Below are 15,622 nucleotides of genomic sequence, written 5' to 3'. Positions count from 1 at the left end.
TCCTCACCCAGTGGGTACCCATTACCACTCTCCTGTGAAGACATGGCTGAGGAAAGGCAAGAACACATGAGAAACGAGAAATCATGGGAAAACCCAGAAACGGTCACTATCGTCTTCTCTGCTAGTTTCGTGCTGTGCTCTGCTTTGTCTGGGTGTCTCAATGGGCACGGGCTCTCCCTGGTCTCCATTCAGATCTCCTGACAGAGTCACATCTGTCCCCTCATCACGTGCCGCCTCACTGGACAGTCACCTGGCCAGCTGGTCAGTTCCTGGGTTCCAGGAAGAGCCCGATCCTGTTTGCCACCTGCCATCGGGCTTCAGGAGCGTCAGGATATCTAACGAGTTTACAACCCACCGAAGCAAGAGCGGGGCCAGGGGGCTGTGAACACGGCTCTGTCTGGCCGCCCGAGGCGGGAGGACGGCCACAGAACCCGGGCCAGTGTCTGTGCTCCTCCTGTCCCCAGGTTCCCATGGAGACAGCCTGGCCCTCAGCGCTTGAATCCAGGAGCATGTGGAAGGGAGAAGGAGGTTTCTTAGATTCCCAAGGCTTTTTCTTTTTCTGGACGTTGGTAGTGCTTAAGGAGCCCGTTTGTGGCTGATTATTAAACGTCCGTGATTTTCCTGATGGAAGCTTTGGTCTTGCCTTATGAACGGATGACAAGCTCGCTATGCCTCAGGCCGGGAGCACCCGCTTCCTCCCCACAGCGCTTCTCCTACCTTCCCATCGCCAGGTGAGCTACCTGAGCCTCACGAGGTCCAGCTGTGTGCCCGGTGCACAGGGAAGAGAGGGTGGAGTAGGGGTTTGACCCCCTCCGTCCTGATGCCAAAACCTGCATCTCCAACCACTGACCCCGGTGCTCGGCCCAAGCAAGGGGTGCTTCTATTTCTCAGGCTGCAGCGGGCAGCTCTGCAGGGCCCTCCGGGTCCTCGCCGCACCTGTGCCCTTCCCACGAAGAGCCTGTGGCAAGCACAGATGCCAAGTCCTCTGTCCCCATCGCGGGCGGCAGCCTGTGCCATTCTGCAGGGACACTTCTCTCCACCAAGGCCATTTTCCGCCCTGGTGGGTAGAGCTCACTACCAGCCAGGGCATCACAGAGGACGTGGGAACCCGAAACTGAGTGGCCACTCCACAAAGGCCCGGGAGGCCAGGGAGGCAGCTGTGCTTGGCCAGCGGATGGACAGTCCTTCCTCGGAACCAAGAGTCCCTCCTCCCCATCCCTTACTCCTTCCTCCGGATCCTGCCCACTTTCCGGATGGTTTGGGGACCCCTGGAGCCTCCTTGAAGGGGACCCCAGGAACAACCTGAGTAAAAAGAACAGACAAATCATCTAGCCCCTACAGCCTCAACAGGAAAGGGCAAGGAGAGGGATTTGTTTGTTTTTCCACCCATCACCCTAGACCCTGCAGCTGAGAGTGCTTAAGGTCAAGATCACAGCCATCTCCCATGACAACAAGAATGTGATCATTTATCAAGTGCTCCCTGTGTATCAGGCACAGGGCCAGGCGCCTTGTCTGTATGAGAGCACTGGGAAAGGGGTGCTCGTCTTCACTGCACCTCGCAGATGAGAACAGTGCCGAGAGACCTAGTAAACTGTCCAAGGCCAGTTAATGCCTGAAGAACCAGGCCCTGTTCTCAACCACCAAGTCCCACACAGCTGGGCACCCCCCCAACCCCGGGCTAGAAAGTCACTACCAATTTATGCCACATCTGTGAAAAACAGCGTGAGCTTTCCTAAAGGCAGACCTGGGTGTGGATCCCGGCCCACCACTGATGCAACAGACCCCTGGGCAAGTGACAGCTGCTCCAAGCCTCTGTCTACCCGTCTGTACACTTTCGGACTCACCTCGCAGGGTACCTGGAGATCAGCTCTAAATGCCAAAGCAGTGGTCACAGAGCATGTGTGTCACTCAGAGAGGCGCTAAGCCCTCCTCGAGGGGTTGCTGCCTGGGCTGCAGTCCCAGCTCTGTCCCTTCGCAAATAGCAGCGCTTGCGTGTCACCGTGAGTGATGCTGACTCATTGCCTGACACACAGTAGGCACACAGCAGATGCAAGCTGCTTTCTTTTTTCTTTTTCCTTTAAATGCTTTTATCTTTCCACACTAGTGCTTGTGGATCCAATGATTTTTAAAACTTTGACCTGAGAAACGGTGCAAAGGCCCGGGGGCACATGGTCTATGAAACATGTAAGATGGAAATAAATGCTGCCAGTGGTTGGCAACTGTGTCCACCTGCCACCTTCCCCGTCATCCTGACAGTGAGCCTGATCTAATGATGGTGTGGCGGTGGGGTGGGGACTGGTGGGCAGAAGGGGTGGACGGCTGGCCCTGCAGTGAGAGCGAGGGAGCCCTAAGGTGAAATTTCCAGCCCCACCGCCTGCTCAGCATGTTGCTCAGTGTCTCGGGGCCTCAGTTTCCTCGTCTGTATAATGCAGACAGCAGGCCCAGCTCTCTAAGGCAGGTGTACTACCCGAGACGTTGTGTGCACAGCCCAAGATACCTGCTGGCACACAGCTGGTATCACTGATGGTGAGCCCCCAGCCTGGCCTTGGGCTGGGAAGCCAGGATAGAATATTGGGTATACAGCATCTGGCCTGGTCTCAAATTCTAGACCTTGACTGTGATTCATTTCAAAGCCCGAGTCTTTGCTCTGCTGTGAAATGAAGCGGTCTCACACCTGAGGGCATGGCCTCTGCTCCCCGTAGCTGTCTTTACCACACACCTTCTACTTCTTGCCCCACTTGCCTCTAGGGCAAGGGACCCTCTATGCAGCAGACATGGAAGGCCTGGGCAGTTTCTAGGACTGAGTGGCAGCAATCAGCCTGGGTCCCCGGAGGAAGGGCTGGTTTTAGGTGGCAAGAAGCTGGTGCAGACTCTGAGGGGGCATCTAGCAGCTAGCTACCCCAGGACCTGGGCGTGCCAGGAGAGCAGGGGCCCGTCCCAGGGGAGGGGGACAGAAGCATCACTCTGCTGGCCATGCGGAGTTTAAATCAGGAGTCATCAACGCCACGGTCTCCGGGGGCCAGGCAGGCAAACAAACGAGGCAAGCCTTAGCGTTTGGGAAGCGCGGAGAAGGTGGCTGAGACAGAGTCAAGAGCGCGCTTCCCAGCAGCCGTCACCTCCTCACAAACAGCGGGACTGACATCGATCGAGCTCCCTTGCTCCTGCCTGTCTCCCTGCGGGAACATGGGCTCCAGGAGGACAGGGGCTCATCTTCATCCCCAAGCCCAGCACAGCGTCCAGCACAGCACAGGCCCTAGTGTGGAGCTGCTCGGCAAAGCACAGCCCAGTCAGCTGCGAGCCGCTGATGGATTCTCCGCGGCTGTGCGGGTGGTCGGGGTGCTGGGGGCAGAAGCCGTCGCGGCCTGGGCCCCTGGAGCCCATGCAGGCCAGGGCAGTGGGAGGACAGAGACGGGCAGGGACGGCGGGCCCCAATGCCAAGGGGCAGGGAGGAAGCGCAGTCTGGAGGTCTGGGGGTGTCACAGCCGTTCTCCAGCTCGGGGATGCGCTGGGAAATTCTGAAATTCACTGCAACCATCATGACCACAAGCCCAGCCTCAGGCCCATGACCCGTCCCCACACACAGGGTGATGGGGCATGGCAGGGCGGCAGCAACAGCCCCTTCGCCCCTGCCTCGCCCCCGGGGCGGCTCAGCTGCAGCACTGGGGACAAGACTCCTCCTGGGCTTCCTCAGGCTGCGGGGGGCACCGCTCAGCTCCTTGGGCAATGGGGAGACAGCACCCATGTGGGTCCAGTTCTGCCGCCGGGTATGGCACTGTGCTCAGCAGAGGGAAAGGAAAAGAACTTGGGTGTGTGTGTGTGTGTGTGTGTGTGTGTGTGTGTGTACACGCACGCAAAACCCAGCAGGAGGAACGCCTTACCTCTGAGAGCAGTTTCGAGACGATTTCCAGCGGGGCTTGGTTGATGGAGTCATCCTGTAGGGGGGACGTGAGGGCCATGTCCACCAGAGTTCGGATCTCCTTCAACACAACTTCCCAACGGCTTGGGTTACTCAGGACTTTCTTGTATTTGTAAATCTTTTTCTGGTCGGGAGAGAGGAGACACGAACATGTTATTGACACGCTGATGGCGGAAGACGCCAGACGATCAAGAAACAGACCATCAGGACCTGTAAGCCCCGAAGAACGGCCGCTGTGGACCACTCCCTCCCCGTGAGGAACGGACTCCCAAAGAAAGGAATCGTCCTGCCCAGAGTCACGGGCTGTGCCTACAAAGAACCAGGCCTCCGGACACTAGCCGAGAAACCTTCACACTGCTCCCAACAACTTCAAAAAAGAACGAAGAGGTTTCTCTCAGATCACAGCTGCCAAACGTACTCCCTAAGCACTGACACAGTCAGAGCAGGTGCCTTCAAGGGTCCACAGAAGACCTTCCTTGAGTTGGAGGCTTTTCTCATCCCCGTCCTATGAGGCTCCCCTGGAGAGCGGAGTCCAGTTAAGAAAAAGGACAGGCAGGCTTGGGGCCAGGAATTCAACTCTGGCCAGGTGGTGACAAGCCCCGAGGCCCCAGGAAGCGCGAAGGCGGTCCTCGGTTTCTGCCCGGTTTCTGCCCGGTGAGTAAGACGAGCGCTCTCACCTTTGTTGTTTGGGGCCGCGTCCAGGGCTGGAAAGCACTGGGGCGAGGGCTGTGGGCTCCTGGGCTGTGAGGCAGAGTTCCGCCTCTCTGACATCATGGAAACAGCAGCCCTCGGAAGGCAGAGGTCCCAGCCAAGCTCCCTCCCAGCCCTCCAGCTGCCTGCCCCACGGCTGCCCTGGCTGGCTTGGGAGACTCCCACCGGCTGAACTCCTTCATTAAATGCTCTGTTCCCCAGGGAAAACCCAAGTTTAGTGTCACCGTGCCAGCAGCCAGCTGGGGTGACAAGTCACAATCTTTGAGCCAGAGTCTCACTGAGGGAGTGGAGAGGGAGGAGGTCAGGGTCCCCCACCAGCCGCTGAGGCTGCCGGGGTCTCCGGGACCACCGAGTTTCTGAGTTCGGAGTCACAAAGTGGTCTTGGAACCCAGGGTGTTTGAGGAATTATCTGGGGGGGACCGTCCTTGTCAACCTTAGTTAATTGCTGGGTGAGGCCTCACAGCGGAACACAAGAGAGACTCTGGAGTCAGGCCCGGTTCTTGCTGTGAAGCCTATCTCCTTCTGAGCCTCAGTTTCCTCTTCTATAAATCAGGCAGCCTCTTTCAGGGTGGGACCTTCACAAATGCTAGAGCCGTGTAGCCACTCTCCGTACAGAGCCACCTTAGAAGGCAGAGGCCAAACAGAGACCCTGGCAACAAAGAAGGAACCCGGATTCTTAACCCGTCTCTTTGGAGAAACTTTACAATGATGGGGCGGACCCCCGCAGCCATGCAAGCAGGACCCCACTGTCCACCTCCTGTTCATTCCCAAACTCTACGAGTTTCCACTCTCTCGCTCGCTCACCAGGCCCCATCACTACCACTGTCACACAGTAGCCGACTCACACTGAAGTCTGTTTCCCCTCACCAGCCCAGATCTTTTAAAATTTTTATTTATTTAAGAGAGTGAGCACCAGTTGGGGTGGGTGGGGGGGGGGGTGCAGAGGGGAAAGCAGGCTCCCCACGGAGCAGGGAGCCCAACATGGGGCTCAATCCCAGGGCCTGGGGATCATGTTCTGAGCCGAAAGCAGACACTTAACCGAATGAATCACCCACATGCCCCAAGTCCTGATCTTTCTTATGGAAATCAGTGTAGCGCGTCTGCCTTTCACCTGCCGGCTAGCGAGCAGCTAGCGAGCACCGGGACAGCCCCTTCATGCTCCCTCTCCGTCTGGCTCTGCTCTGACAGCCACCGTCCCTCATCGAGAATGGGAACGAGACAAGTCCCCTTCGGAGGGGTAGCAGGGCGGAGGAGACAAGTGGGGGAAGTGGAGACAGCACCATTCTCTTCAGGCGGGGGAGCGGAAGCGCCAGAAACATTGACTTGCCCACCATTTTAGATCCTCTCAGGACTGGAAGACACACACAGCAAGCTTTGTCAAGAGAGGGTGTTCCATGAACAGGGACTACATGGTCAGTGGGGGTGAGCATGACGATGAGGATGTGTTGAGCCCCATGAATCTCACCACAAGACACACCCACCTCCCTGAGGCCGCCCTGGGCCGGGGAGGCCGGTGAGCAGCCCCAGTCCTGTCCCCACAGCCAGGAGCACGGCCCCCTCCACGCTGCCCAGCCTGTGCCAACAGACTGCCCGAAGTCTAACACCATGGGGACACTTCCCAAGGCGAAGCCGACCGTTCCCAGAAGATGCATCCTCCTTTGAGTCCTGGCACGGTGGTTTTGTTCCATACCCAGAGAATTGCTTTCTCGTTAAATGACTGCGGAACAGCCACAGAAATGGGCCGTGTATTAAGCCCCAAAGAAAACCACATGATTCGCACCCATGTCTCCCCACAGTAGATTCCAGAGTGGCATACGGTCTGGGCTGTGAAAGCCCTATCTACTGATCAGCTGCAAGTTGTTTACCTTTGAAGGAATAATGACTTCATTCTTTTTGTGAAAATGATGCCTGCTCGTTGTAAGAAATCTGAACCACGCTGGAAAGCACAAAGGAGAGGGTGAGTGAAAAAAGACCTCAAAATCCCACAACCTAGAAATAGCTGTCATTAATCTTTGGTGAACATGTTCCACCCAACCCTCACTGAAACTTTGCCAAATACAGTCAGCGCGTCGTGGGGTGGGGCGCACGCCCTCACACGGTGGGGAGGGGCGTGAGTGCTGCGGTCCTAAGCTCTCTGGGCTCAGACATCCCCGAGGCTCTGAGGCAGCAAGGTCCAGGCAAAAGGACCCAGAGGGCGGCATCAGTCTCAGCGCTCACTGACGCACCCCTCCTTACAGGGGAAGAACAACAGCTCTCTTGTGAGCACCCAAGCCCCTGCTTAACAGACCTCCCCAGGACCAGTGGGTATATTCAAAACCAGAAGGTCCCAGGGCTGTGCCAAGGGCCAACGCACAATGAGCACATACTATGCACCAGGCACCCCGCTGAGCACTTCTGAGCATCATCTTGTTCCATCCTTAAGGTAACCCCGGAGCTGGGGACCTACTACAGGCTAAGAGTCCCCAGAATAGACCCTAAGACAAAAACCCATGTGTAAACGGTTTCTTCATTTGTGAGGCTACGTAGGACACATCAGTGCAGGGTGGAGGAGGAGAAGAGAAGGCAGTTAGTGACGGGGCAGGAGAGGGGAAGGGGACCATTAACGGGGCCCCACCAAGCATTATGACTGGGCCACCATGGAGCCGGCTGTGAACCCCATGGGGGACTCGAGGACACCGTGAATCCTACCCCCCGCCACCCCCAGGGAGTGAAGAAGCTGCAGCATTTACCCACCAACTCCCTGTACACGGCCATACTTCCACTGCCCTGTGTCCAGGACAAAGCACTCCCGTAGCTGGAAAAGAACATGGCCCCAGGCAATGCCATGTGGTCCCAGTGAGCCGAGTGGCTGAGGGCCCGTCTGTAACGTCTACTACCAGCCTCTTGTGTCCCATTTACGCATAGGACTCTCACGGCCAGAGAGGTGGCCTGACTTGCCCAAGGTCTCACAGCTACAAAGGGACAATTCAGGAGTCAGACTGGCTCTGGTTCATTCCAGAGGTGTCTCTCTATCACATCTGTCGGGGCTGGTGCAGACAGCGGGGAGGAAGGGTAGACCTGTCGAGAGGCACGGTGATGGAGGGGGCCCGGGTGGCACGGGGTGAGGGCTGGGACGAGTCCATAGACTCGGAGAGCTGGAGGTCAGGCACCCGCGGTGGAGGAGCTGCGGGAAGCTCTAGTAGGAGCAGCAGGTGGACCGGCCATGGTGATCACGGTGGGGGCAGGGAGGAGAGGCTGCTGGCTCCCACGAGAGGCTCTAAGGTCTGGGACAGGGCAGCCAACAGGGCAGAGGGAGGCCTGCGCAGGACTGCCTTGGGTGACAGATTAGCAGGTTTCATCCCAAGAACTCTGATGAGCTCATCTGGTGTGGAATCACCACGGGGCTAGGATGCGGACGCCTCGGGAGCCTGGCCCTTGGTTTTGCAGGATCGTCCTGTCAGTGGGCCCCTTCACCGGGTGGGGTGGGTGACCTCTTGCCATGTTCAGCGTGGACTCCATGGGCCACTGGATTCTTTCAGCAGGGCCATGAGGGGCTTAAAGCAGGGGTTGGCAAAGTGCGGCAGGATGCCAAGCCCAGACCCCTGCTTCACTTCGTGCAAGGAAGCCAAGAATGTTCTTAGGGGTTGTGAAGCAGAAAACCCCAAAGAGGGGCACCTGGGTGGTTCAGTCGTTAGGTGTCTGCCTTCAGCTTGGGTCATGATCCCAGGGTCCCAGGATCAAGCCCTGCATCGGGCTCCCTGCTCTGCAGGAGGCCTGCTTCTCCCTCTCCCACTCCCCCCGCTTGTGTTCCCTCTCTCGCTACATCTCCCTCTGTCAAATAAATAAATAAATAAACAAATAAATAAATAAATAAATCTTTATAAAAGAAAAAGAACATGGGAGAGAAATCCATTGTGGCCTGCAAAGCCCCAAATATTTGCTATCTGGTCCTTTTAGAGAACCAAAGCAAAGCCAGTCCAGGAGTGAGTATGTAGGGAGCGCTGCCCAACATGGCGAGCGGCCAGGGAGACAACGGTTCAGACCAGGCGCAGACACCACTTCACACCACTTCACACCCACCAGGCGGACTGTAACCAATGACCCCGAGTGTCGGTGAGGACCTAGAGGTCTGGGACCTGTGCGCCCTGCCGACGGCCTGGCACGGGAGCATGGCGCCACCCGAGAGCAGTCTGATCGTTACTTCAAGCACGAAGCATACACTTATCACACGATCCAGCAGTCCTTTTCTTAGAAATCTGCCCAAGAGAAATAAAACACGGACTCTACCCAGGGGCGAGACACGAACGTCCGCGACCTTGTTCCTAAGAGCCTCAAACTGGAGCCAGCCCCCACGTCCACCAGCCGGTGAACAGGTAAGCAAAACGGGTCTGTCCACACAGCGGACTGGTATTTGCAGTAAAAAGGGCGCATCTACTCACACGTGCTACGATATGGATGAACCTTAAAGTGTGACCTAAGTCAAGCAAGCCAGGGGCAAAACACATCTTGTAGGGTTCCTTTCATGAGAGATGTCTAGAAAAGGCAAATTCATAAAGACAGAAAGCGACACAGTCCCTGCCTGGGGCTGGAGGCGCGGCGGCTACAAGGATGAAACGGCAGGTGGACGCCAGGGCCCCTTGCGGGTGACGGGACCGTCCTGAGACACGGCGGCGGCGACGGGACCGTCCTGAGACACGACGGCGGTGACGGAACCGTCCTGAGACACGACGGCGGTGACGGGACCGTCCTGAGACACGGCGGCGGTGACGGAACCGTCCTGAGACACGACGGCGGTGACGGAACCGTCCTGAGACACGACGGCGGTGACGGAACCGTCCTGAGACACGACGGCGGTGACGGGACCGTCCTGAGACACGACGGCGGTGACGGAACCGTCCTGAAACACGACTGCGATAATGGCTGTAACACTCCATGAATTTACTAAAGTCACTGACTTATACACTTACAATTGGTGGTTTTTAAGGTGTGCAAATCATACTTCAATTATAACGTTTAAGACAAAAATCCCAACCCAAGCAGGCAGAGGAGGACATCGGACAAAAGCAGAGACCGTCCCACTCAGTGGTCAAAACACAGGTTTGCAATAGGCGACTGCAGTTCAAATCTAAGCTCTGCTTCAACCCTCCACCCGTGCGTGCCGGCATCCATCCACCCACCCGTCCGTCTGTCCATCCCCTACTCAACCGTTCAACAAAAATTACCAGGAACCATCTCCGACGTGCCAAGCACTGTGTTCAGCACTGAGGGTCCCCACGACAGCAAAGCAGACAGGCCCCAAGTGCTCGTGGAACTCACGGTCTATCGCTTGTGCTCTGGTGGCCTCCTCTGCAATGTGGGGTCAGACTGACGACTGTGCAAGGCTTCTGGGCTCTTCCACGAGATGCCGTCTATAAAGCGCTCAGCCCCACTGCTGGCTGACCAGCAGCTCTCAGTCCTGTCACCTACCAAGTCCTAGGAGTGAGTGGTCCCGAGCAGAGGGAACTTAGGACTCCCGGCCTCTGTGACTAAGCCCCGTCAGCTCCCGAAACAACAGAGCCGGCGAGCAGAGCCTCCCGCCTCCAGCGCGTGCAGCAGACCAGTCACTCCACTGCCATCCTCACTCTCTGCTCGTCAGGGAGGGGACGTTACCTGGGCAACATCCGCCATCTCTCCGGCAACTGCTCCCACGGCAGAGATAACCGCAGATGTCCGGGGTTCTCTAGCCTGGGAGCACGGAGCCTGTGGGCTCCTCCACGGGAGACAAGCTGTCCCCGGGAGTGTGCCCCTCACGGTGGGGGGGGTGGGGGTGTGACTCGGAACGTGCTGGAAGCACGGCTCCGGGTGATGGGGCTGCTCTGCTGGTCGGCGCAGCCTCGGAGGCTCAGGCTCCCACAAGCACGCATGCTCCCCACCACCTGTCGTTAAAGGGGGGCGGCCCGGGAGCTCCTTGGAGCTGCTGAGAAAAATGACCCAGGGAGGAACCAGACAGGCTGTCAGAACTTCCTTCCAGTAGACAGCCCAAAGCTGGGCTGCCTAGGCCCAAAGCCCCTAGCCCCATGTAGCTACTAACATTTAACTGAATTAAAGTGAAATGCAATGAAAAATTCAGTGATGCAGTCCCACTGGCCACCCTGTGGCTGCTTGACAGCCACAGAGTGGCCAGTGGCCACTACGGTGGACGGTGCAGAGAAAGACCATTCTCATCACGGCAGAAAGTTCCATGAGGCAATGCTGTCCTAAGGTCCGGAGCCTCCATCACCAATGTCCTCAGAGGACCAGCAACACATTCACTGTCTCTCCCCACAGTCAGCCAGCACTTTGGGGATGTCGGTAGCACCCTGCCACCTGGCCTGCTCCTCCAGCTTTCCCTCCCAGGTCTACAGGGTGGTGTCCCCAGCTGTCCGCTCGCATCCAGGAAGACTGACAGGTCGGGCAACATGTCCAGCCCCTCTCATTCCTAGACGGGGCCTCCTCATTCCTTCGCAACTCGCTCTGAGGCCGCGCAGTCCTTGCCATCCCTTCCAAGCAGTGTGTTTCTGGGGCCCCAACGCTTGGGCTGCCGGCCTTCTCTTTAGGCCTCCAGAGGGACCGGATACTCCATCTTAAATCCTTTCAGCATCAAAGACCATCACCTTGCTTTCAGATACAAGCCTGGCCTGTGACCAACCCTGGGTCATCTCCACAATGCCTGCTTGGCACTAAGGTCTTGACCCTCAACCTGAGACAGCAGATAACCTCCCCCCCCAATCCCCCCCCACCGTGAACGTGCAAAGAGATGCTAATTTAGCAAATACAATTACTGGGCTGTTACCTGCTGGGGTAATTAACTGACAGATGGATTCATCAGTGATTACCCTCCAGGGACTCAGGATTTTCAAGAGGAGGTAGGGAGCCTACTCTGGACATTGGTTCCAAGGGGCCACTGGGAGTAAGAGATAGGACACAAAAGGAGACACAGCCTAGCCCTGGTCCACCCCCCACCCCCACCTTTGGCTGGCAGGTAAAGCACAGCTCAACTCAGGCTCACAAAGCTACAAAACACAGTAATACTGACCACCACTTACCCAGTGGTTACCATGTTCCAGGAACAACCACCTTGCCTAACGACACAAACGCTAAGTGACACATGACCATAATGGTTATCGCTTCTGAGGCGCTCTCCACAGGCCAGGCACTGTGTGAAGCACCTATACAATGAACGAATTTTTTGAATTTCCTAACGACTCAACAAAGTGTGTGGTCTAATGAGGCCCATTTTACAGAGGAGAAAAACCAAGGCTGGGAGCGGCCAAGTCACGTGGCAAGGAAGAGCCAGAGCTGGGACTGGGAGCCGGTGCAGCTGTGGATCCCCAGCGCCCGACCACTTAGCCACTCGGATGGGCACACCTGGGAGCTTCCTCTGCCTCGATGGAGGTCACACCTGCTCCGAGATGCATGACAAGTCCCTTAACCGCAGAGGTGAGACTGTCCCATGACAGCTCCCGACTGACTGCAGCTGGGCATCCGCTGGCATCTGCCAGGAAAGCCAGGCCCTCGGGAGAGGGGAAAGAGCCTGGGCACTTGGCCCCCTACGTGCCCGCTGGAGGCAGTCTCTCCGCAGTCATTACTGCTTCCAAGGAGACAGCAGGAACTCGGGCACAGCAACCTGTGCCCGGTCTCTGGGGCATCGGCCGGTTGCCTGGGCAACCACACATCTGGCTGGTGCAGAGAGGAGCCGGGCGTGGTGCTGAGCTCCCCACTGGGCACTTCAGGGCCTGCCAAACCCTTGGCAAAATCCTATCATCGCCCGAATCGGTCTGATCGCATTTAAAAGCTTCCACGTGGCTGCTTCTCCCCCTGAGCTCTGAGTTCCGAGGGGACAGGGGTTGAGGCTTCATGGGCTTCTGCCCTGCTGTGCGTGGTGACCGCAGCTTCTCAGGACACACGGAAGGGCTCTCAGTGTTTCCAAAACGGAGGAAGAGCAAAGGTCAGCAATCATGACCGACACGTAAGAAGCTTCTGCCATGGTGAGGGCCGAACCTAGTCTTCTAAGCCCCGCCGACCCCCGAGTGCTCCTCAAGCCCAGACGAGAGTAGGAACCATGTGGGGAGCCCAGGAACCGCCTGGGGAGGCTCAGTCGGCTGAGTGGCTGACTCTTGGTTTTGGCTCAGGTCACGATCCCAGGGTCCTGGGTTGAGCCCCATGTGGGGTTCCCTGCTTAGCACGGAGTCTGCTTGAGGATTTCTCTCCCTCTCCTCCTAATCATGTGTGTGCTTTCTCTTTAAAATAAATAACTAAACCTTTAAAAAATAAATAAATAAAGGCAGATTCCCACTCCATAGAACCAGGTGGGGCCCGGTGGGGCCTGGGAGTCTGTCCCCATGATGCATGGGAGGAGGGGCACTGAGGGGCTGATACCTTGCCCAAGGTCATACAGCTGGTGTTGTGGGCTGAGTCGCACACACACAAGGGAGAGTGACACGTCCAAGTCCTAAGCACTAGTGTCTGTGGACGTGACTTTATCTGGAAATAGGTATTTGCAGGTGCAGTCAATGGAAGACAGGGTCAGGCTGGCTCCAAGGCAGGCGCTGTGGCCAACAGCTGGCATCACACACACACACACAAGGGAGAGACGGTCATGCGGAGCCGGGGGCCCAGGTGGCCACTCTGCGTCCTCAAGCGCAGGAACTCCGGAGGGGCAAGGAAAAGGACCTCCGCACATAGACTGTGTGCGCGGGGCACAGCCTCGTGGTGGCGGAGACCCTGATTTTGGGTTTCTGCCCACTACTCTGAGACAGCACTGTCTGCTGTGGGCGGCACTTTGTCAGAGAAGCAGCAACGGATCCCGGGGGGCCCCAATGGCTCTGCCGGTCCGCTACAGCCACTCAGGCGGACCATTCCAACGCTTTTATTTTAGGAAGATGGTGGCCGGGGCCCATCTGGTGGTGTGGTCCGGGGGTCCGGACACCCAGGGTGCCCCTGTGCTCAGCAGCCTCTCCTGGCTCTTCCTCAGTTTGGAATTCTCTGGGTTTTCTCTTCCTGGGGGAGATGTGGACCCCTGTCTCTTTCTTGTTCCCTCAGAGGCCAGTGTTCCCACCAAGTGTGCTGCCTGCGCCCAGGGTACCTGCCCCAACAGCCGCGCACCAGGGAGCCACCTGGACACTGCAGGGAGCGCTGCCCGCACTTGGGCACCTGCTTGTCCTGAGTCAGGGTCCATGAAGACAGTGAGCGCACACAGCTCCGGCCCCAGACCTGCTCTCAGCATTCTGGAAATGCACCCCTGTCTCCACGTGGCCCTAACCCCAGGGGAGGCCACGTTCCCAGCCGCCCCCCGGCTACAGAACGCCAGCCAAGACACCCGGGAAGGGGCTGCACGTGCCTTCCACAGCTCATCACAATGCCGTCGGGAGGCGGGGGGATCCCCAGTTTCATACGCAGCACACCCAACACCACATTGCCCCTCCCTTCGCTCACTTGCCTCCCCCACCAGCCCGGGGCCCGGGCAAGGCTCCGTCTTGGCTCTCAGGTGTGTGCGGTATCCCGGACCGGGTGAGGGCACCTATCTGAATTCGAGCTTCTGCTCTGCTGTGGGTAAGCTGTGCAGCTACCAGAGAATTCTGTCACTCCCTGGAACCTTGATTTCCTCCTCTGGGACATGGAGAGGACAGGAGCACCTGCCTCCTGGAGGTGTTGACGAGACCGTGGTATTTCAGGCTGAACACCAGGACTTCGGAGGAGCTCGGTAAGTGGCAGCTGATGAGTGTGGCAGGACGTTGGCCGACGACGGTTAACCCCTGAGGAAAATGAAGGGTGAAGAGAAACCCCCGAAACACCCGTCAGCCAAGACATATCAAACAGACCGTGGCCCCATGCACGGGGTCACCGGAGACAGCAGTTACAAGAAGGAAGGAGAGCTGGAAGGTCCACCGGGGCCCCACACCTGCCAGACGCTAAGCGCAGAAGCGAACACGCATGTGTGCACAGGTTCACACGCGTGCACTGCACGCGGTGTGGGGGAGGGGGCCACGGGCCAGGCTGACGACCGCTGTCTTCCTGCAGAGGGACGTGGCTTGAGGGAAAACCAAGGCCGGGGGCGGGGGAAGGAGGAGCTCTGGCTCTATCTGTAATGCTTCAAATGGCCCCAGGAAGCCAGATCTACGCATTGTACATTTAATTAAAAAGGAATATGAAAACGCCCCCAAAGAGTTCAGAAATTGGGATCATGAAGGTGGTATTGCCCTTGCACCGAATCTTCAAAGCGGTCAGAATCCCACGTTCTTAGAAAGAGCCGGGAGGTATCTGAGCTCCTGTTATTTTTGACTTGCCCGTGTTGCAGTGGAGTACCTGGTTTCTCAAGTAATAGATGTTCCCGGGAAAACAGAATCCTACAGACCGTGTTAGGGTGAGGAGAAGAGCACGAGGATGCCCGTGTGGCTCACTGCCGGCCGCTTCTATGCTGGTGGCCGTCAGTCCATGGGTTCTCTCTCCGTGCGTGCTCCGTGCACGCACACACGCACACACGCACAGCAGGATAAATGTGTGCATAAATGTAGCCCGTATCACATACGCTGGCCTTCTGTTAACCTCACCTCTGTCTCCCCCCCGCCTCCCCCACCCCTGGACCCCTGAACCCATACTAACACCACCGCACAAACTAGGGTTTGGCAAACATTTTCTGTAAAGGGCCAGAAAACAATATTCCAGGCTTTTCCGGCCACACTCTGCTATGGTAGCCTGAGTGGGTGGGGCTGTGTCCCCCGAATGCCCCTTCTTCAGAAAAAGCCCCTGGCATGTATCCATTCATATCTTTTTCCGCGGCCACACATAGTCAAATGCAAGTACACAGACTTAGTTTGGCCCCCTGATTTGCTGTTTTGTCTCTCATTCGTTTTACAAAAAAAGGGCATCACGTTATACATAGATCTCTGCGTCTTGCCTTTCGTCTCCTAACCCCTGGAGGAGGGCCTTCCGAATCAGTCAGTACAGGCTTCTCCCTGCTGCGCATTTTTGTAAAGCTACCTCAAGCATCAGTGGGCA

General features: G+C 57.3%; 1 protein-coding gene across 4 annotated transcripts in view; it reads right to left on the bottom strand.

Moving 5' to 3' along the window:
- LOC101689027 (c-Maf inducing protein) overlaps nt 1-15,622 on the bottom strand; it is a 222,705-nt gene that overhangs the window by 47,755 nt on the left and 159,328 nt on the right. For 2 of the 4 annotated variants that reach the window (XM_045076342.1, XM_045076341.1), the window contains exon 4: nt 3,879-4,040. In XM_045076342.1, coding sequence (XP_044932277.1) covers nt 3,879-4,040 — 162 coding nt within the window. Of the gene's footprint in view, nt 1-3,878; nt 4,041-4,593; nt 4,619-10,255; nt 10,289-15,622 lie in introns of those variants that run through there. The other 2 variants (XM_045076343.1, XM_045076344.1) reach the window with 2 other exon arrangements.

Source organism: Mustela putorius, unplaced genomic scaffold, assembly GCF_011764305.1.
Source record: "Mustela putorius furo isolate JIRA1106 unplaced genomic scaffold, ASM1176430v1.1 tig00000174_pilon_pilon_pilon, whole genome shotgun sequence".
Lineage (NCBI taxonomy): Eukaryota > Metazoa > Chordata > Mammalia > Carnivora > Mustelidae > Mustela > Mustela putorius.
Note: the sequence above shows the minus strand (reverse complement) of the source record. Positions and strands in the feature narration are given on the sequence as shown.